Genomic DNA, 23455 nt, shown 5'->3' on the forward strand with positions numbered 1-23455 from the left:
CACCAGGGGAATCAGGAAAGGAGTGGCTTCAGAACAAACAGTTCTAGTGCTGTTATACAAGTGTCTCATCCTGTCAACAGAGAGCCCATTAGGGCCTTTAGGATGAACCCAAGACCAACACAATCTGCCCATAGTGGAGAGCTGGGCATCTAGTCACCACCATGCCTCCGAAAGAAAATAAACAGAGAGGCACCCGTGAAAAAAAAGGACTTCTTTCAGCTCTGCTAGAATCCTCCTACAAAGCAACAGAAACACTGCGGCACGGAGGAGTCTGACGTAACTAATTTTACTTAGGAGGAATTTCTTCTCTTAGACCTTCTGAATTACCTGGGGGGGGGGGATGGGAGGTGACCATGCACAATACAGAGTGCAAAGTCACATCCACGGATAGCCGCCGGGGGAAGCAAAAGATGATGGTCGCCAGATGGAGAGGAAGGTTGCGTGGTTGGACAAGAGAGTGGCGGAGATAGAGGCACAGGTCCAAGAGCATAAGTATAGCGTCATGTTATATTCAATATTGTCCTGTGTATCTAATGTATGCTTTACAGCCTCTAAGTTATGCCTTGTACACTAAGTTGAGCTTCTAGAAAATAAAGTGAAGGCCTCTAGGGTTAGACTCCTGGGGTCCAACTGATCCACAAGCCTGATGCCGTTGGGGCAGTGGTGATTCATTATTTCCAAATATAGATGCTGGGGAGTGACTGCTCACTTACATAGGAAAGCCATAAAAGTCCTTGAACGAGGAATTCTGGTACTGGAAAAGGTCTGATCACTAAGGGTAGGCCGCAGCAATGTAAAATAATCGCATGGATGGATACAGGGCCTCACGCACCAAGATACCCTGTGGTCACACACCTTGCAAATTCACCAAATTATAAGATCTGCGACCACTAAATGGCTTTTTTGGTATGTATTAAACTCATTTTGCGAGTTGGATACACTTTTCAGACTCACAACATTGGTTTACCAACCTATGCTGGATCTCCATTAAAAAGGGGCAAGCCCTGCCGACGGAGATTCAGAAAGTTTGTGTTACAGCTGACTTTGTGGTTATATCGCAATTATTGGCTATCAAGGTTTGTTGCTTTTAAGGTCAGGTTTCTAAAAAAAATATGTTTTTTAAATACTGTTATTTTACAAATGCTTGCATTTTTAAAATACGGTTTTACCTTTTTTCTGTTGAGGAAATTGCAGCCACTAATGTTGATGTTAGCATGACCTTTTCTCTGAGCTTTTCTGCCAACATTACTCAGCTTACCAGTTTTCTTGAGCATGGTCATTCTCCATACATTACATTCTGCTTACCGAGGTCTACATTTGCTGTAGCCAAGCGGCTAGAGCGGTCGACCTTGTAGCTGTGGAACCGGGTTCAAGTCTCAGCAGGGACACTCAACATCCTGTGATTCTGTACAAATCCCTTAATCTCCATGTGCCTAAAAAAATGAATGTGTCCGTCTGTAACACAACTGGTGCTCATGTACAGCGCTCTAATACCTTCGTGTTGAATTTGTGCTATATAAAAATAAAAATAAAATTAAAAAATCTGCGGAAAGGAGGTTGAATGGCTACACCCTCCAAGATCTGAAGCCATTTTAGCCAGTCAATGTTCACATTTCCTGGCAGTGCATGTATCAGGTCGACTACAAATGTACTCATGCTGTGTGACAGCACACAAGGTGTGCTGCTGGTGAGCTAAACGCAAGCCTGTCTGCGTCCTGCCCACCAAGTGCCAGAAACTCTTGTTTTTTCTAGATGTATAGCCCTCTTCAGAGGTTAGCGCCTCACAATTGGAAACTGTTGTAAAGTAAGCTTATTGTCTCCTGGATGTTACTCTTGAGTAACTTTAGATTCTGAAAATACAGTGGACTCGGTTTTCCGGCCTAAGTCCATCTACCTCATAGTGCTAATGAAAGGACAATGAATAACATCCACTCTAGGACTAAGACATCTACTACCTCCGGTCCTATTCTTAATGCTCGCTCTATTGCTACCCAGACGGTGAACTAGTATTATATCTCTCAACTAACTCAGAGGATATTTTATTTGTAACGGTATGTGGCTTTATGACACCTCAAATCTTGACACCGCCATCCTTTCAGAATACAATATAACTAAGCAGAATCTCCCCAATAAAAAATGGGGTGGTCGTGCCATCATTTGTTAAAAGTCTTATGGTTTTCTACCTGTTCCCATAACTCCTTCCAAGCACTTGAATCACAAATGTTCACAATTTCACATCACTCCACTTTCCCCTGCTCTGGTGTCCTCCTTTATCGTCCTCCTGGTCACTCTCTTAATTTAGGGCATTTGCAAGCAGACTTTGGGGCTCCCTATGCGTTGAAATACTCCAACTTTATGGTACATGGGGACAGAAACCTGGTGACAGAGAATACCACCCGCCATGAGGTTATAGCATGCATCAACCATGCAACCATAGGGCAGGTCACCTCCTTGACCCCATTTTCATTACAGCCTGCTCTTTTTCAGTTGGCACACCTATTCCCTTAGGCTGGTCTGACCATTACGCGATGCATTTGCCATCACTCTGCTTTCATTTCAAACTCTGCAACTCAACATAATTCAAATTGTAAATTCATAATTCAAATTTCTCTAGATTTGGTCCATAGTACCTAAGGATAATCTGTCTGCCAGCTGTCACCCTTTTAAAATATTTTCATCAATTAATTCATGGCATGTATCAGCGGTTTACAACTGCTATGGCAGTTTCATACTTCTGACAGTTACTGACTCGACTCCTCAAAGTAAGTGGTAACTGATTAGCAAAGTGGAAGCTGACCCCACTGGAAAGCTTCCCCTCTGGGAACAGTATCAGGCGACCTCAGAGGAAGCAGGCAGTGGACCAATGCCTGCTCCCCCAAAGGGCTCCAAAATGGGATTTTTTTCCCGCAGCTTCGGCTCAATGAATCAATTCGGGCTTCTTTAAAAAGAATCATATTTTGGAATGCTAATACAGATGGATGGTGATCTGCCGTTCCTTGTAGACTACCATCCCTCTATTTTAGTCAATCACAGGGGCGGGGTAACAGAGTGATCTGCCTAAATAATACTCATTAAGCAGGTCATTCTGCGGATCCCTGCGAGTGCATTTTTTTGTTAAATCTTTTTATTCGAAGATAAAACATATAAAACAACACCAACAAAACCAAAAAAAACAATACATTGCATTAATCTAGACTTAAAAAATGCACACTATGCGATACAGATGTATATACAGGCGTTGGGGAACAATATCATAAATGGTGTGTTTTCCCTCCTTTCACTCCCCCTATCCCTCATCTTAGGTACCCGCTCCATATTCGAAGTGGACGGGGCACATACTTTGTTAAGTAGTTACTTAGTGATGTGCATGTTAATGTTTCATTTTGTAGTAACTGGATAGTGTGCATACTTTGGGTTTCCCTTTAGGATAATAATTCATATACTGGTTTCGATCGAATAAACATGATGTAAACATACCTGTGTGTTATACTCAAATGTAGATATTAATAAATAATGTATGTATTTTTTTTTAAGTATTGCTATTCTCATTGTACAGAACTACAAGGTGCACCAGACTTATGAACCTCGCCTTCTCTCCTTTTGAAAACCTCTTAAAACATGGTTATTTCAACATCCCACCCTTTAACTCTCTCAGTTCTACTCCTGTTTGGCCGCTAGCGCCGGGCGCCTCAGGGTAGCTATGCGCTTAACAAATGCTGAATAATAATAATAATAATAATCACTGCGGATTGATTGTAATTGTTTTTTATTAACTCTTTTGTGTTTACTATCAAAGTGAAAAATAAACACAATAAGATAGGAGAACATTGCTTTCCGAACACATTTACACATTAATCCCATTCAATCTACTAGAGATGGTGATGGTTGTCAATCAAATACAACATTTAAAAGTATGTTTTTCAGATGGAAAGACTGATCACCTTGAAATCTACCAGTACCAGTCAATAGAAATTACATTTTAAAAAGCTAAACACAAAGTACATTTCTTTGAATTCTTCCTTGCATTGGGATCATAACACGTTAAATAGCTCGACGGAGAACCCATGTGGGTGCCGAGAGTTTCTTCAAAGAAACCTACACCAAAAAACACACTGTCATGCTGAATTAAGTGTTCATGGATTGCTCACCATAGGAACGACCTTTTCCTCTTCTCTGCATCTCATCTTTAACCTCTCATAACACGTTTTGGGAGACAACTGCAGGTAAACTGTCAGAAAAAAGGGAAAAGTAAAACACTGGGCTTCATAGACTGCCATTATGGATTTTAAAGCAGAAGATATAAGGCAAGAAATGCAATACACAAGCTTTCCGTTGATACTCTCCTTCGTCTACACTTACAAACAAAACTATTTGAGGTCTATTCATTTGAGATCCCAGAACTTCAGCACCAGCTGTGGGGTCCTTTTCATGGGCGGAACAGGTTCTTACTCCTTTTGGTCCATTTGGGAGCTGCTACATCCTCTTAGACTGCTTGACCTACCGTCCTACCCAGGATTCTTCAAGACGCTTACATTTGATCTATTTGGTGCCTAGATCCCTTTCACCGCATGTGAAGACATTGCACTTGCACAGTCAGCCTTATATTATTGGAAGACAAGAAATACCAGATATAATCAAATGCACAGGAAGGTCTGGAGTCTGGCGGGTGGGGGGATGGGGTATATGCAGAATGACTGACCAGACAACTAAGTGTCCTGGTTGGTTTTCCAATTATGCAGTCGGTTCGGAGAAGAGATCTGCATTCGTGGCTCCGCATGGTATCCACAATAGAGTGCTTTGAACATCAATCCCCTGGTGACAAGCCTCCTGAATTTACCAACAAGAGGCAGTGGGGTGTGAGCCCCATCATACATGATCCACTGTGCTACTGGCAGGAAGAAATGGCTGGGCGGACCTCATCGACAGGAATAGGACCAGTACGCTCAGATGAGCACCAGGGCACTTGTTGTGGTCATTTGGTAGGTCATCTTCAAGTTGTCCATCTACTTGCTGTTTCGCCTTGTCTTTCTGGCTGTCCTGCACTTGGTCGAAGGGGTCACTGGTTATTAAACGTTCTCCTTTGCATCAAACCACACTTCCCTCCAACTCCTTCCTCCCCCCTTCTACACCCTATTCTTTCATTACCTCTAGTAGTACCCCTAGATCTTCCTTTTGAAGTCTGCGTAACAGTAATTGTTATACATCAGCACCTCCGCATCTGGAAATTGCTCTTTATGATCAATGGGTTACCCTTTTGTTTTATTCTTTTTCTTGAATAATAGTCAATGATTTCAAGTGCTACTACTGCACTCTATTGCGGGAATCCAATCAGTTACTCATTGTGCCTGCTAATTGTTTCTTGTTCTATGCCTATAGAATGTGGATAATTAATATTTGACTAAAACTAAATACAATGGGCACTACCGTGAAGTATGAACAAGGCTTCATTTGTAAATAATACAAATAAAAAATAAGTACCAGAGCCCAAAGTTTTGCTCAGTACCATGTGGTCAGCACTATCGAATTTTAGGGTGCCCAAATATCAAGGGTGCGTAATCTTGATTCCACCTCAACTACCGGACCCTACAGATCCCTCTTGCAGATTTTTTCATTTCTGTTTTCTCCCGTCACATCTTTATACTCCTACTTCCACCTTTTTACGTTTTATACCTTGCTCTGGATCAAAGCTTGTTGAGTAAAAATAGTTCTGGCCCCAAAGTTGTGTGAAGATGCGCCCCATTTATAACAGCCAGCTCAAATTACGTACTGGTTATGAGGGAGGGAGGACCGGAGGAGAACTGAGGATCCGTGATAGTGACTAGCGACATACCCTTAGGGTCAAAAGTATCAATCCCACATGCTCATGAAATGCTGTTTGGGTGTGCCGCCAAAACAAAGCATCCACAAGCTTCCATTCCCTAGGCTGCATAGCAATCAAGGGAACTCAGGCGGGCCATGCTCGCTGGACTGCAACAGAACTAAAGGAGCACAATCAGCAAGCGTGCAATTACATGCACGACATTTGTATCAGGAAAAGAAACAGAGCTAGCACTCCGCAAATGACAGTTTCCTCCTCCGACCTGCTAACCTAAGCAATCGGTCTCTACCTCTGGCAGATTTCCAAACCAACATGACAGCGCCACCAGCCTTGTTCCTCTCAGATTGAACCTTAATGTGCAGCCTGCAGGTCCTGTCAATCATGGCCACCCAAGAATCCTCTTGATCCTTCAGCAAGTAGTTTAGCAGACGATCAACCACAACCTGTATCTCGGCCCGTGTCTCTCCTGGAGGTAGACGAACTATGAAAACCTGGGCTCCTCTGTGGACGTTTATTAGCGGCTCCCATTTGGGCTCCTTATTCCTAGGGGTTTGCACTGTGCACTGCATTCCCAAAGGTTGGACGTGCCTCCTACCCCTCAGAATTCAGGGCTCAACTTTTTTAATGAGGCGCTCCAGAGGTTCCATATGCCCCCAAACCTAATGGACATGAAGCTCCACTCCCGGAGCCTTCCTTGTCAGTACAACCCTGTTCTTAGTCACTGTAGTAACCTCATCTTCTTTTTAATGGAGATCAGTGCGGTGAGTTTTGATGGTCTCATCAGGAGACGCTTACCCTTTGACAATTCCTACTCATCTAGTGAGTGTCAAGATTCCTAATCTAGGGGTCGATTAGGATGGCGGACGGATTTCCCCCGCCAGCTTCGGTGGGGGCAATCCATCCGCCATCCTCACTCAAATGACCCCCCGCCACATTTGGATGGCAGGGGGGTCCGCGGCGGAAGGGAAGACCGCCCACCGCTTTTCCGCCGCGGTCGCCTTGCGACCGTGACGGAAAAGATCTAACATGGTGGCAGGGTCTATCATACACCGCCAGCCATATTAGGATGGGCTTTGGGGAATGCCTTTCCAAGGTATACGGTCTTTGCTTTGGGGGCCCGCAACGGGCCCCCAAAGCAAAGACCGTATGCCGTATGATAAGGCTCCATGCCCGTGGTGGTAAAAATGTGCATGGACCCAATACATGAACACATATCAAGAGACCTTTCATGTCTAATTGCCTCTCTGTATGATTCAAAACTTCGTTTGACTATTTAATTGGATTTAGGGGCAACACTTTCAGGAGAGTCAAAAAGGTGGCTGCATCCCAGGCTGAAAACAGTGTTTTGTTACATAAGCAAACTATCGGATAGCAGACGTATTGTCTAAATTTAGGCAGTCCACCAACACCGGCCTTGAAAACTCTGCCTTGAAGTACACAGGGTGAAGAGGGGAGGTGTACATGGGGGGTACCTATGGTACCCCCCTGCATTTCAAAGTACAACATGGCAGGCACCGCGCGGTGCCTGTCATGTTGTGCTTTGAAACGCACAACATGCATTTTTAGCATTGCGGCGGGCGGTACTTTAAGCCACCACATGTGGTATCTAAAGTGCATAATATTTCCTCAATTTAATATCAGCAACAACATGACTTATTCATCAGTGCACATTTCGGGTGCAGCTAGAGTCTGCAGGTGAATCAGCCCTTCTTCATAGGAAGTAAAGTGCTTGTGCAGAAGAAGACGTAAAAATGCATTCTGAGGGTATAGTGCAGAGAACAAAAGAGCATAAAGTGCACAGTGGATTGGGCAGAGGCAGCGTCACATGTTCGTCATGGAAGGGAAGCATACCAAGTGCCTTCTACAGAAAAGGCCACTAAACAGTGGACCATATTCCATCTCAGCCTGGTCAGATAAAATCTATAGCCTAGGTTAGTAATCCAGGTTAGATAAGGCTCCATGCCTGTGGTGGTAAAAATGTGCACGGACCCAATAACTGAACACATATCAAGAGACCTTTCACGTCTAATTGCCTCTCTGTATGATTCAACACTTCGTTTGACTATTTAATTGGATTTAGGGGCAACACTTTCAGGAGAGTCAAAAAGGTGGCTGCATCCCAGGCTGAAAACAGTGTTTTTTACATAAGCGAACTATGGGATAGCAGAAGTATTGCCTAAACTTAGGCAATCACCCAGCACCTGCCTTGAAACCTCTGCCTTGAAGTACACATTCGCTTTAACCACAATAATGAAGGGGCCATACTAACTTGATCTTCCACAAAGCCCATGCCAGGTTCCAAATGTGAAATAAAATTTGAAGTAGGATTAGGAATGGCTAAAAGCCTACACAAAAATCTGTTTTCAGCAACCTGCAATTTCCGAGGGGCAGCATATCACCCGGCTCCATATGTGCCAACTAGTAGGCACCTACATCTGTAGAGCTGGATAATCTCCTTGATTGGCTTATGGCCTAACTTTTTGGGAAATCTAAAAATGTATCACAGGCTGCCAATACATTTTGCACTCTCTGATTCATTAACCTGTCCCATGTCCTATTTGCATCCAGCACGATCCCAAAATAATTAAAAGAAGGTACCTTTTCAATAGGTGTCCCCCTATATAAAAATAACTTTGAAAGTTAATATGTCTGGGCCGCAGGTCATAATGATTTTTGCTTATTCATCTTAACACCTTCAGCGCGGCACGAATTTTCGCGCTGTGCTGAAGATTCGAAAAGCGGGCGTGGTCGTGACGGAACGGTTCCGTCATCAGCACAGCCCAACCGACGCTGATGACGGAACCATTCCGTCATGAGCGTCGAAGGGGTTAAGAATATGTTTGGTCATAAAATCATTAAAACCATTTAAAAGACAGTGGCTATTAATTCTTAGAGAACCGTATCATCCTGGTAAAGCATGGCTTGGGAGCCGATTCTAAGAACATCTTTGCTGCATGATTTTAAAGCAGTGTCTAAAGAATTCATGTAAAATAAAAAGAGGAAGGGGGCCAATATGTAACCGTGCCTAATCCCTCTGGCAACTTTTATTGGATCTGTACAATCCCTATTCTGCATGCAACACACTGTTGTAGTAGAATCCCAGTGTAAACGCTTTACAAGGTCTAGTAGAGGGGCGTCCACACCCGCCTGCTCCATCAGCTCCCGCAGCACACCCCCGTCTACTAGGTCAAAAGCACAGGAGGTCCATAAAAGCCATGTGCAAGGCACATACCCTGGATTTTACGTATTTGCCTAGGATAAGTGTGAGTTTGAGAGCTTGCGCCACAGTTCCTCTATCAGGTTCGAAACCATATCGTACTGGTCAAAAAAAGGAGTGAGCCTCTGACCAGTCCACCAATTTACCCAAGCTGACCCGCCCTAAAATCTTTGTTGTGGAATCCATCAGTAAGATTGGGCGATAACATGCAGGTGAGTTCCAGGCACCCTTTTTTGTAAATGGCTACCCCCTAACTCCTGCCCTCAATACATTTGTAACCAAGGGAGCCCAGAACTCTGAATTGTGTTTAAACAAATAAATTGGGACCCCGTCAGGACAAGGCACCTACCCATTAACAGCACTCACCATGGCCTTGGTGACAGATGCATGGTCTACAAGATCAGGTTGCCAACTATCGATACTAGGGTGGGGATTAGCCCTGTTATCACCTCCAGTTGTCTGAATTTAAAAGGATGGAGAAGTGGTCAATCCATGTTTGTGCAGAGATGTGTCGCTCAATGTTGGTGATTGGGCTGTCTAAGAAAAAAAAGGGCAATTGACTATCCCCCAGATTCTTCAAAGTTATGTTTTGCGAGTCCTTAATAGCGAATTTTAAGGATTCGCTATTAAAAACTCGCAAAACGGGATGCATGTAGGAATCGCAATATTTTTTGCGATTTCTACTGATTCCTTGTTTGCGAATCGCTAATTGCTAATCGCAAATAAGGAACGGCTTTCCCATTCATTCCTATGGGCCCATAGGAGTGAAGGGGGATAATGAGATCTGCACTGCTCAGAAGCACTGGTAGATCCGTGAAAAGCCACGGGCGGATCTCGAAGTTGATTGGCAGTTGTTAGACTTTTCAGCTTGGGGTGGGCTTCAGTGGTGGCTCCTCCACTTAGGCGGAGGGCCGTCGCCCCACTGCTTTGCCGCAGTGAAATAAAGGAAATATAAAATATTAATACCCTCTAGTTATTATAATTTTATGTTTTCCTGCTGCTGCAGCTTTGCGGAGCGGGCTTCTCTTAGCATGCCCTATTCCGCAGCGGAATGGGAAGAACCCGATGATGAAGCATGCCACCAAGGGAAATCTTGGCGAGTGAGGGTTATTTTAAGAAAACTTTCTGTTTTCTAAAGTAGAGTGGAAAGATAGTCCAAAGAGCGCATATGGACTCTATTTTGTTTGATCAAGTAAAACACAGGAGGCTGAGACCTCGGTGTCCCCTTTCTTGATTTGTTCATGTTTGATGTGGCCGTAGTGGGATAAAATAGAGGGGCTCAGTTTCTAGTGCCTAATTACCTGCATTCATGGAGAGTGTGAGAGATACAAAAAGCTGCATACACATGAGGAGGCTGTGATGGATCACACATCCAGCTGCTTGCAGCAGGAGGCTGACCACACTGGTCACTTCAGTTATTTTCAGAGATGATGTACTGGGGCAGAGGAGGACAACCTGCACTGATATTTTGTCGAGCTGCTCTTTGATAATCCATACTATAACTTACCTAGGAATCCATCAATTCTATTGAAATAATAAAATACACATTGCAAGCCTACTGAGCACTGAAGCTATAAATTCTGCATTGCACTTGATAAATTCTGTGCTAGACCCGGAAACAAATGTGGCACAATATTAAACATGACAGCTTGGATGCATTAGCAGATATTGACGGGTATTCTATGTTACCTATCAAATCGACGGAAATAGGCATGTTCTTCATGATCCAGTCAAACCACTCCGTTAACACGACGTAATCCGGTTCTGGCATTTTCCCACTGCAACAAAAACATGAAGTGCTCGGTTACCTTACAGACCAACAACTACATATAAAAGAGATTTAACAATATCCAAGGAACACACACTTTACTGCTGAAGGGCTAAGGAGCGTTGATACAGAAAGCGCAGGGAGACCCCGATAAAAAACAAAAAACATATTGACATTCTTGAGAGATGGACAATTTCACATCTGGCACCGAAACACTTATAGTATTGTGCACCAAAGGCAGGCTTCTCCCAAAAGACCACCTCGACAAATATTGAAGGTATCTGACATTATATAAATGCTTGCACTCAAATCTTCAGTGGTAGTTGGGAAAGAAGGTGGCTGCTGCAAGTGGTTTCTATCCTTTCACAATGTGCTTTTTACAGTCGAAGAAGTGTAGTAAAGCATGTCATAGAGAACCAATGACAAACACATTCTGAATCAGAATTTAGGAGATAAACATTGATCCTGGCGGGAACAGACTCTTGCGGGTACCAGAAAATCGGTGGCATGCGGCTTGGCCCTTCTTGGCGATACGAGTCTTGAAGCCGAATCTTTTGTCAAAGTGGGATCCAAGAGCTCGGGTGCTGTGCTAGTGATAAGAGGTGAAGCCTCCAAGGTGTATTACTAGAAGACAATTTTGTACTTGCGATTATCATCGCTGGATCATTTTCAACTACGTTGATGACAACCAAGAGTGCAGGGGTAGGTCATCCTTCAGGGAGTCAATTCCTATAGCAGATCTTTAACTAGAGCATTCTATGATCTGCAAACTTGTGCCTCTTGATGTCCTCGCCCAATATATTATGCCAAGAGTTTCCATATACAGGAAGAAGATGACCATTGTTAAGAATGAGCCATGAGGTACACCAGAGGTCACTGGGGTGCACTTGCATCTTTAGGTATTCATCTGGAAAAGCCTGTATCTTTTGGAAAGGTAGGATGTGAATTACTGTAAGGTGTTATCAACTTTTAAGAAGAGAAGATGTTGACTGAATCGCAATGGTCAACCGTTGCAGGGAGGTCAAGAAGGTTGAGGAAAGAGTTAGATCTTGTTTTGTTTTCTCCTGCTCATTTTGTGCATGTGTTGGTCCTTACACGGTGTTGTTCTCTCTGCTCATTTTTGTGCTTCTGTGGCTCCTTCACTGTGTTTTTCTCTTGCTCACCTTGTGCACTGTTGCCCCTTTTCACGTTGTTTTTCTCTTGCTCATCATTGTGCATTCGTTGCCCCGTTCATGCCATTTCCCTTCTCCCGGTGCCCTGCCGTTGCTGACCCGCTGACCCTCCCCCTGCCCTCGCCTGTTTCCCGTCTCCCAGCTGAGCGTCCCTCCCCTACAAAATGCCCTGGGCGCGCCGCAGGCCCACCTAAGGCAAGCCTGTCCGCGCCTGTCTGCGCCCGTCGACTTCCCGACCGTGGCCAAAACCAGGAACCCTGGCTCCCCAGAGCCCCACCAATCCCAGATGATGAACCGACTGCGAAAGATCCTCGCCAACACCACCCACGGACAATTCTCGTGCAGACCATGCCGTAGATCCTTCACCATCGACATAGCCCCCACTACCGCCGAAAGCCCCCCAGATGCACGCACCGCCGAAACCTAAAGTGCATCATCAACGTACGCTCCCTGCACAGACACGCCGTAGAGATCTGGGACCTGCTCGACACCCTCTTGCCAGACGTTACCTTCTTCACGGAAACCTGGACCAACAACACCTCCGGCCTCGACATGGCCACTGCCCTCCCTGACAGCTACACGATCCAGAGAAAGGACCGCCCCCACTGCCCAGGAGGAGGACTCGCCATCACACACAAGACCGCCCTCCGACTCTCCACCTCCAGCACAAGTGACACCCATTCCAACACAGAACACCTCCACTTCCAGATCCAGACCAACTCAGGACCATGGTACGCGACACCCTCATCTACAGACCACCGGGACATCACACCCAGGCCACAACCACCATTGCCGAGCTCGCCACCCCCCATGCCTTCATCTCCACGGACTACATTCTACTCGGAGACCTTAACTTCCACCTCAACAACCGCAACAACCCCGACTCCACCACTCTCCTCACCAACCTCGGACTGAAGCAGCTGGTCAATGCGCCCACGCACAAAGCTGGACACACCCTCGACCCCATCGTTGCAGGAGGAACAAACATCCGCTTCAGCCACACCACCCAGCCCCACTGCACGGACCACCACTGCGTCCATTTAACCTTCAACCACACCACAGCACCCAAGCCCACCCAGCACCTGCCACAAAGTAACTGGAGCAGGGTCACAGAGGAACACCTCAACAGCACCCTCCTCCATGACCCCCCCCAGCGCCACGACCGACGCCAACTCCGCAGCCAAATAACTTCACCGCTGGATCTCCTGCTGTGCCGACAAGCTCGTGCCACCCCGCCAAACAACGCCCTCTGAAGGCCACCTGGTTCACCACAGAACTCCAAGAAGGCGTTCCTGTAGACGCCTAGAGAAAACCTGGCGAAACCACGGAAGCACGGAAGACCCACAGGAGCGCCCTGAAGGAATACCACCTGCGCATGAGAAACACCAAACAGACCTTCATCAGAGACAAAATCCCGGCCAACGCCAAGGAACTGTTCAACATCATACAGCAATTCACCAACCCCCCCCCCCCCGAGAAGCCACAGACATCACACCTTCCCAGGAACTCTGCGACAAGCTCAGCTCCTACTTCCATCTGAAGATCCAGGTCCTTTACAACAACTTCAGCGAACAGACGCTGGACACGACCCCCCTCTCCGCTACCGCAGACAAGCCGACCATCACAACCTGGAATCCCGCCACCATCGAACACCTCACCGCGACCATGAAGAAAACCCACTCAGGGGCCCCAACGGACCCCTGCCCAATGCACATGTTCCACAGGGCCGCTGCCGCCATCGCGGCCGAACTAGGACGGACCATCAACGCCTCCTTCAGATCCGGCATCTTCCCTGACGACTGGAAGCGGGAGGAGGTTAAGCCCCTCCACAAAAAGCCAACAGTAGACTCAACAGACCTGAAAAACTACTGACCCATCTCTCTCCTCCCCTTCGCGGCCAAAGTCACTGAGAGACTCATCAACGCCCAGCTGACCACCTTCATCGAAGAGAACTCCATCCTTAAAGCCTCACAATCTTGATTCCAAAGAAACCACAGCACAGAGACCGCACTCCTCGCCGCCACGGACGACATCTGCATACTACTCGACCAGGGACAAACGGCAGCCCTCATCCTCCTAGACCTCTCCGCAGCCTTCGACACCGTCTCTCATTGCACGCTCGCAGCCAGACTCCACGACACGGGGATACAAGGAGCTAGCCTTGACTGAATTCAATCCTTCCTCTCCGGCAGAACCCAGAGGGTCAGACTCCCTTCCTTCCTCTCTGAACCCACGGACATCAACAGCGGGTATCCAAAGGATCATCACTCAGCCCGACGCTTTTCAACATCTACATGACCTCCCTTGCCGCCATCGTCAGACAGCATGGGCTCAGCATAGTATCCTACACCGATGACACCCAGCTCATCCTCTCGCTCACAAAGAACCCCGAAGACACCAGACTCTGCTTCCACAAAGGAATGAAGGACGTCGCAGCTGGGATGAAAGACAGTTGCTTGAATCTCAACTTGGAGAAAACCGAGGTCCTCATCCTCGGCCCTTGCACCTCCACCTGGGCCACACCTGGTGGCTCTCCGCCCTCGGGAAGCCACCCATCACTACAGACCACGCACGAAACCTCGGCATTATCCTTGACTCCTTCCTATCCATGAATCACCAGATCAACGCCTTCGCTTCCACCAGTTTCCACTGCCTGCACATTGTCCGTAAGACCTTCAAATGGACCCCCCGATTACAGAAGGACCACCAACCTCGGACTGAAGCAGCTGGTCAATGCGCCCACGCACAAAGCTGGACACACCCTCGACCCCATCGTTGCAGGAGGAACAAACATCCGCTTCAGCCACACCACCCAGCCCCACTGCACGGACCACCACTGCGTCCATTTAACCTTCAACCCCACCACAGCACCCAAGCCCACCCAGCACCTGCCACAAAGGAACTGGAGCGGGGTCACAGAGGAACACCTCAACAGCACCCTCCTCCATGACCCCCCCAGCGCCACGACCGACGCCAACTCCGCAGCCAAAGAACTTCACCACTGGATTTCCTGCTGTGCCGACAAGCTCGCGCCACCCCGCCAAACAACGCCCTCTGAAGGCCACCTGGTTCACCACAGAACTCCAAGAAGGCGTTCCTCTAGACGCCTAGAGAAAACCTGGCGAAACCACGGAAGCACGGAAGACCCACAGGAGCGCCCTGAAGGAATACCACCTGCGCATGAGAAACACCAAACAGACCTTCATAAGAGACAAAATCCCGGCCAACGCCAAGGAACTGTTCAACGTCATACAGCAATTCACCAACCTGCTTGAATCTCAACTTAGAGAAAACCGAGGTCCTCATCCTCGGCCCTTGCACCTCCACCTGGGCCACACCTGGTGGCTCTCCGCCCTCGGGAAGCCACCCACCACTACAGACCACGCACAAAACCTCGGCATTATCCTTGACTCCTCCCTCTCCATGAATCACCAGATCAACGCCTTCGCTTCCACCAGTTTCCACTGCCTGCACATTGTCCGTAAGACCTTCAAATGGACCCCCCGATTACAGAAGGACCGTCACCAACGTGTTCATAACCAGTAGACTGGACTACGGCAACGCCCGATACGCCGGAATCAACAGAACTCTTCTACAAAAACTCCAAACCATCCAGAACGCCGCAGCCAGACTAGTCTTTGGAACACCACGCCACAAGCACATGACCCAACACCTACGAGACCTCCACTGGCTCCCCGTCGAGAAGAAGGTCACTTTCAAGCTCCTCATCTACACCTACAAATCCCTCAACAACATCGGACCCAAATACCTCAACGAGAGAGTCTCCTTGCACGTACCCAAGAGGAACGACCTCGCCTTGGCAGAGGTCCCCTGCATCCGCAGATGCAGAACAGGTGGGAGAGCTTTCTCCTACATCGCAGCCAAGACCTGGAACAAGCTCCCTGTGAACATCAGATGCTCCCCGACCCCGCACACGTTCAGGAAAGACCTCAAGACCTGGCTTTTCCACTGATCCAGAGCGACCCCCTCCCCTCCCCCCAGCGCCTTGAGACCCTCACGCGTGAGTAGCGGACTCTATAAACCCCCGATTTGTTGATTTAGTCGGGGGAATCTGCTTTGAGTGAGGGAGACTTTGGTGATATTGACCAAGGGCTTAAGGGCTTCACTACCGCTTTATTTCATAATTGAAGGTGGGATGATGTGGTCTTCACAAGATTCAGCCTTACAGGAGTTGCGAATGGTGAGAGTGGTAAAGCGCCTAGAAGTGGGTGTCATTCAAGGTGGTATAAGGTGGACCAGAGTTGTTGCTCCCATGTGACCAACATGCTTCTTGATCTTGCATACTTTTTCTTTAAACAACCTGTTGACTGTGTTTCAGTTTTTTTAAGGAAAATTCTAGAGGAAATTCAGGTATGGGGCGACACAATGCGCAATGGCTTTTAAGTTTGTTCTCCTGCTACTGATCACTGTGTTGATAATGCTGGTTTAGTTAGCTGTATTGTCTTCTGAGAAGAGTTCTGAATGCTGTGCTAAGAGAATTCAGCACTTTGAAACACTCCTGGAGCTGTGATTGTTACCATTTTTTTCATGTTGCGGTATGGTATGGTTGCGTATGAGAGAGCTTCTGAGGCCATAAGACCTTGTTTTCTATAAGCAGGTCTTAAAGGGGACATGTGGGCCTATATTGGTTTGGAATATGCAATTGAGAGAGTCAGGAGAATAGCTCACATCAGCAGTGGGTTTAGTGTAGCAGCCATCATAATCCATTCTTGCTACAAAGTGCTGACAGAGTAGATCTTAAAGAAGCAGTTGCTACTTGGAAGGCTTTAGCTGGCCATGACAAAAAGGTTCTGGTTTGAAGGACTCTGATGGGTCTGACAGTGCGGTCTGCCCAGTACGGAAGAAGTGATGAATGAAGGTTGAGGTTTTTGCCGCTGATGCAATTTGGAAACGAGATAGATTTCCTGAGGTCAGCGGAAGGATTCCTTTATTGTGCTGGTTGCAATGTTGACTCTCGGGCAGTGTTTATCAAACTGTAGGTCGCGACCCACTAGCAGGTGAGTCGCAAACGTTTGTCGTTCCAAAAAGTAGGTCAACGATCTAAAAAGTTTGGGAAGCACTGCTCTAGGAAGATTTTGTTGGATTAGTTGACTGAGGTTGGAGATCTTGATGAGCGGACTCTCTGAAGTCTGCAGATGAGGTGGATGGTGACGGGCTGCACAGAGAGGGAAGCGACAGGTGAGTTCTACTGGCTTGAGTCTGGCATGTTGTCGAAGGGAGATTGGCCATGGTTTCAGGCAAAGAGAGCAGGGCTGATCTGGAAAAACTATTGATGCCCTGTAGGTAGGTCACATGACATTAACCGTGGGGTTGGCAGTCTACTAATTGTCCTTTCACCTCTCCGAGCTGTGTAATAGTCATCCCATACCAAACCTAACCTTTATCACTCAACTGAATGAAAAGGAAGGCGCCCGTCAGCTACAAGACACATTGTAAAGCATGTTGAACATTGACAATTTGCATTCGAACTGACGGGAAACAAGGATGGCAAATCACACCAAAGAAGACCTCATAAAAACAAACTGAACATAGCACAGAAGCACCGCCATCTTAGTGGACTGATAGGAGATTTGACGAAAAGTAGCAGCTGTGAAAACTGTTATTTAGTGCACTATAAAAAGAGAGTATCCTTCCCCGGCATCATTCAATCTTCCACATCATCTCTCCAGCATCTTCCTTTCTTCTCTCTTTTTCTCAGTGTTTCATAAAATGTTTATTTTTTCCCTACAGCTATTTCCAGGTGTCCACTTTTGCCATTTTGAAATCAGAACAGAGTATTCTAATCCTGGCTGCCACATTTTTAACACACTGTGTGATCTTAACAAATCACCATCTTCCTGGGTTCCGTTCCCCTACCTGAGCGTTAGAAACAAGCGGAACATCAGTAACAAGTACAATGAAAAATATTATATGCGTGAAAAATTTAGAAGCATAGGGTTATTCACTTTGTTGTGACAAAATGTACAGTTTGGACATATTTCTGAGGGCACGGGGTCCTTAAAATCAAGACACAAAATGTGTGCACACACGACATGATTTGGATCCTATTTACAAACACGGCGGACTGTTATTGCACAGCAGTCTAGTGGTTAAAGATATACCTGACACACATTCATGTTATTGAAAGGATATTATATGATCAGGTGAGCGGATATACATCCCCCATTATGGAAAAAGTGGCAGCCATCTTAGATTGTAGACTCATGTATAAGGATATCAAAAGTACATTATCAAGAAAAGGTTCAAGGCCAAGCATGAGAAGATGAAATACAAAGTAGATCATGTATGTGCTCAAGGTCAAAGGATGCAGTGATGTAGTACAGGGCATAATTCATTATATTTCAGGCTATTCGCTTGATGCCTAGAGATGTCATCATCAGACCCTTATGGTGACTGCTAACACCTCTTTTGCTGTGTCCACGGATGTCTCCACAAAGTACATTATGTTTAAAATTTACAATTTTAATTCAATCCATGTGATTTGCTTTTTCGGTCTCTCATTTACAGAGAATAACCCAGTGTGATTCTCTTTCATTTCTGGTAACTGGTGTCTTTCTTATCAGGATACCAGGCATGAGCCCACTTGCAGCACAGATCTAATTGGCTTACAAATAAACACTTCCGGTTTAATTACAGAATGAGACTATTTACCTGGAAGAAGACCTGCTTAAAGCACAAAATAATTAATAAAACAAACATTAATATCCCTAGAAGTGTGGCGAATGCTCTCTTTGTCTTGGTACCTGAAGCACAGTGGCGAAAGAAGGCAGTCACAAACTGAAGCAAACGTAAGAGAAACACAAGCGCAAATCAGCTCCCCTGCAGAAGGCAGGTCTTGAAGCCTGTGATAAAGGAAGCCATCCTCAAGTACTTTATGATTCCCAGCATCTCCGAATGCTTTTTATTATGCCTTGCATCTGCGGCTAACTCATGCTAACGTTCAGTAGCTGGCACAGACAAATGGACGAGAACGGCAATAAAAACTACGCCTCATCAATGCTACTTACGCGGTACTTTACTGCCATCTAGTGGTGAGCCTCGGAATCCAGCACATCCATCGATTCGCCAAATGCAAACGCGAACCAAAAATAGGGGTTTTACAGTTCTTTTTTGATGCCGTTTCTAGCAAAAGATGACTAGGACTGCTGGTGTCTGGTAGCGCAAATGAGTCAGCAGCTAATACGGTGTGTTACGAAAAGATTTAAAAATGAGTTTCTCTCAAGTGTCCGCATTGGAGGTAGCCTTAGTGTTAAACATACACATATGTCAACACTGCAAATTTGGTGAGAGCAGACTTAACCCCAGATTTGCAGACATTTAACAGTGTTTAGGCATTTGAGAGAGTGCATACGAGAGCCATACAAATACTGCGTCTCACTCAATGGTCTATGTCAGAATATTGTACACAGAAAAATCATCCGACATTAATATCCTGCCCTAAGTATCCTTCTCCGTGTAAATAAGATCAATTGGATGCAGATTTATGATGAAATAAATAAGTACAGATCTAATGTTCTGATTTGTTACCTTTGCCTCAAATTGTAAAGCGCTCTGATATCCTTCGGGATCAATTTCGCGCTATAGAAAACTTAATAAATAAAAAAAATTAAAATAATGAACTCCAAAGGCGCGATAGTTTTGTAGATGACATTTATTTAGGACACAATATTTGTCGGACAACATTCTGAAAAGACACTGTAGCTTTGGATAAGCGCTAGAAACGTCTGTTTTCGTTGCATATTCCACCGTTGTGTGTTTTATATGGTTTGTGAGCACAAAAGTCCTTCCCTTTTCAAAAGTAAAGAACTGACGAATTTATTGACGTCTACAGATGTTCTACCTCCTTAAGTAAGCCTTCAATTGCTCATCCTCACTGTTTTGAGGGTCGAGTGCCAAACTGAATGTGTTGACAATCAATTAGACTCCATCAATACTGTGGTCCAGGGTCGCCTAGTGTTAAATGACCTTCTAGTAACAATAGTGGCCCTGTTACTTCTGACTGTCACAAGATCTCAACAAGGTCATGCAGTGGATTTGAATGGTCTTGTCTGGTGCAGGGAGTATTTTACCACAATTGTAATGTGAATATGCAGGTTCAGCTTTTTGTCAAATGTGTATTGTCTCAATGCACAAAAAACCTCACGAAAATGGTCTGCCACAGCGTTGCTATGTAACGTTTTAGGTCAGAGCATAGTATGAGAGGATTCAGTTTTGTTCAGATTTAATTTAGTTGTCACTTATAAATCAGACCTTTAATGACTATGCGGGTTCTGTGGAGGGTTTTGACGTGTACTGGAAGTGTGGCGCCTTAACTGGTAGCGGTGTGTGTTAGTTAAAAAACAACAATAATGAAGGCGGTGCAGCAAGGTCAGAGGAGACCCCGAAACCTCTGCAGAGAGTGGCCAGGGCCCACTCGGTAATTATGACAAGAATCCTGTGCACACGTTAAGCGAGGTGTATACATGTATCATGCTTAATCAAGAGAACACAATAGGTAGTAAATGAAACAAAGTGGACACGATAGAAAGTCTTTTTGTTCTTCAAAGGATTGTATTTGACCTTCCTTTGTTGAAAGGTAACTTCAAAAGCAAATGACCAGCCGACACGTGTTTCATCAAGCGGGCAAGGAGCCTGTGACTCTTCAGGGCTTTAAGCGCTAATGGGGTAACAGTCCGTATAGCCGGTGATATTTCCGACCCGGCGTCTGGGGTCTGGGTTGAAAGAATCAGCGATAGTGAGTCACTGTAGACCAGCGGGAGCAAAGGTGAGAGCTTCGCCTGCGGTCGCGAGACATAGCACACCATCCCCCCCGTGTAACGCCTTGGTCTGAGGAATGGACCTGAGTTCTCCGAGCGGGATCCGTGCCCCGAAGTCACATGTTCCGCGGGGTGAGTCTCTAGCCTGCTTTGGTGACGTTTGGGCATCGCAGGGAGAACACCCCGCCCCACTGCTGCCGAGACGCTCAATCGTGTGCCAGCCTGATTTTCCGATCTGCCCCGGCGACATTGCTTTACCGTACTGGGGATCAGATTGCTAATTGCCGTGAGGTGCTGCTGGAGGAGCCTGGGGCCAACGAAGAGTGCTGCGATGGACTAAGTTATTGCGCTATTATTAGCCAAAAAAACAACTTTGATGATTGGGGACACGGAAGCTGCAATGCGAACGAAGATGGACTCCGCCAGTGTTCCCTGACCGAACATCGGAGAAATCACACGCAGGCAAGATCCTGAATGCTATTTGTGCGAGAAGTGAGTGTGCGCAAGGGAAAGTAGAACTTTCACGGATGATAACTGCGGGGCTTCACCTTTGTGCCTCATCGCCGATAGTCGTTTGTGTGCCCTGTGGTGCGACCCCGCGCGCCCGGGTAAAAGGAAAAGCAAAGGGCTGTGCGGAGATAAGTAAAACTTTATTGAGACGCTTGTTGCAATGCAGGACATGCACTCCCCCTCACCCCCACTCTCCCTTCTATTCTTCATTATAACGCTGGCCATCACAGCCGCACTGAGAGCTGTTGAACCCCTGCAGTGCAGCGAGTATGCCAACGCAAATTGGCAATAACTTCCATATCCCGCGACACGCTAGGGACACCATACAGACTGAGAGTGGGGCACAATATTGTAAAAATACGCAGGATGACGTGCAACCGCATGCACTGAACACCCGCACTGCTGCGGCACCTATTTGAAATAGCGCCGGTCTGCACGCAGCTTGATGCAACCTCCCTCCCCACTGATATCTTTGGAGTGAGGCCTCCCAGCGCCTGCCAGATGGACTGAGTTCCTGAGGCGCAATCCATCACCCACGCATTGAGTACCCACGGGGAAGTGGGGTGTGGACTACGCTTGACCGGAAGTGACTACTGAGGGGGAGGCCACACATGATTTTCTGAGCTGGGGAACCGCACAGACAACAGGCAGTGCACTACACTGGACCATCAGGTGACACCAGCTCCACGCAGCATAATGGGGAAACCAAAGTTTTCACAGAACGCAACGGGACTAGAAACCACACCGGAAAACCTACCAAATACCCGCGCCTCCTCAAGACACCAGCGACCCCCTCGGACCCATAGTGGTCTTCTACCACGTTGTGCTACTACTATTGGTCATCAACCAGTCCTCAAGCATATCCCCTATCCGGCTCACCCATCAAGACATTGAATCTGCAAACTTGCCGCCGACCGCTGAGACCTAGCAGTTTGGCCGATGCCCGGTGCAGCTACCTTGATAGCTATGGAGGAGATGGGCTGTGGACTTCCCCCTCGGCCGTCACCTACCCAGCCGGACTTTGGACAGACTTTCCTTCATCTCTTCGCCGTATCTCCCTCTTCCCCGCTCTACTCCTCTCTACTTTCCTGCTACTGTCCTCTGCCCTCTTCTGTCCTGGCCCGTAGTCCCCACCCTGCTTATCTGTGAATTTTCCCTCGTCATTTGAGACCTAGCTATTTTGTCTGATGCCCGATGGAGCTACCTGGTTTAGCTATAGGGGAGACAGGTCGGGGATTCCCTCCTTGGACGTCACCTACCCAGTCGGTCTTTAGCCAGACTTCCTTTCGTCTCTCCGGTCGTCTCTTCCCGCATCCTCCCTCTATTATGTCTCTCCTTCTCTCCTCTCTCAATGTATTGAGACTGAACTATTTTGTCTGATGCCCGATGGAGCTACCTGGTTTAGCTATAGGGAAGATGGGCCGTGGACTCCCTCCCTTGGTCGTCACCTACCCAGTCGGCCTTTAGACAGACTTCATTTCGTCTTTCCTTGTTGTCTCTTCCCCTATCCTCCCTTTCTCACCTTCCCTGCCCCTCCCCATACGCTCCATTTATTTTGCCCTCCAGGTTCTTTAAATGTTTTCCCATTGAGACCTAGCTATTTGGCCAATGCCCGGTGGAGCTACTTGATAGCTATAGAGGAGATGGGTTTTGGGATTTCCCCCTCGACCGTCACCTACCCAGCCGGACTTTGGGCAGACTTTCCTCCGTCTTTCTGCCGTATCTCCCTCCCACCCCTTTACCCTTACCCCCTTTTCCTCTACACTTCACTTATCTCGTCTTCTAGGCTCTTGTAATTGTTTGTCTAGCAACTGATGTAAATTGGAACTGATGTAATCTTGTAATTTTGTGGAACCTCATGTAAAGCACTCCGATACCTCCGGGTCTAGCCAGCGCTATATAAAACTCTTAAAATAAATAAAAATAAATAAACTGTCTTTCAGGGATAGTAATATTACAATAATGCTTCCCATGGTGAGGAATATCATGGTGACGAGAGCATTGCTTTTTAAAAAGAAAATCAGGTTATGGGATTTTCTATTTGTACAGCATCTGTGCTAAAAGGCTGCATCCTGCTGACAAAGCCCCATAGATCAGAGTAAAGTGCAGTGACAGGAAGGCGGTAAAGGCGGTTCTTGGCAATGCTTTTATAAATGACCGTCAGCTTTGTGTAAATTAGGCGGCAACTCCTCT

The 23455-nt window shown here is 46.6% G+C and overlaps 1 protein-coding gene across 1 annotated transcript in view; it reads right to left on the minus strand.

Moving 5' to 3' along the window:
* TK2 (thymidine kinase 2) overlaps nucleotides 1–23455 on the minus strand; it is a 268608-nt gene that overhangs the window by 85146 nt on the left and 160007 nt on the right. The window contains exons 7-8 of the mRNA XM_078671285.1: nucleotides 10725–10813; nucleotides 4149–4228 (exon numbers count right to left, since the gene is read on the minus strand). Coding sequence (XP_078527411.1) covers nucleotides 4149–4228; nucleotides 10725–10813 — 169 coding nt within the window. The remainder of the gene's footprint in view (nucleotides 1–4148; nucleotides 4229–10724; nucleotides 10814–23455) is intronic.

The sequence above is a fragment of the Lissotriton helveticus genome, chromosome 12, assembly GCF_964261635.1.
Source record: "Lissotriton helveticus chromosome 12, aLisHel1.1, whole genome shotgun sequence".
Taxonomy (NCBI): domain Eukaryota; kingdom Metazoa; phylum Chordata; class Amphibia; order Caudata; family Salamandridae; genus Lissotriton; species Lissotriton helveticus.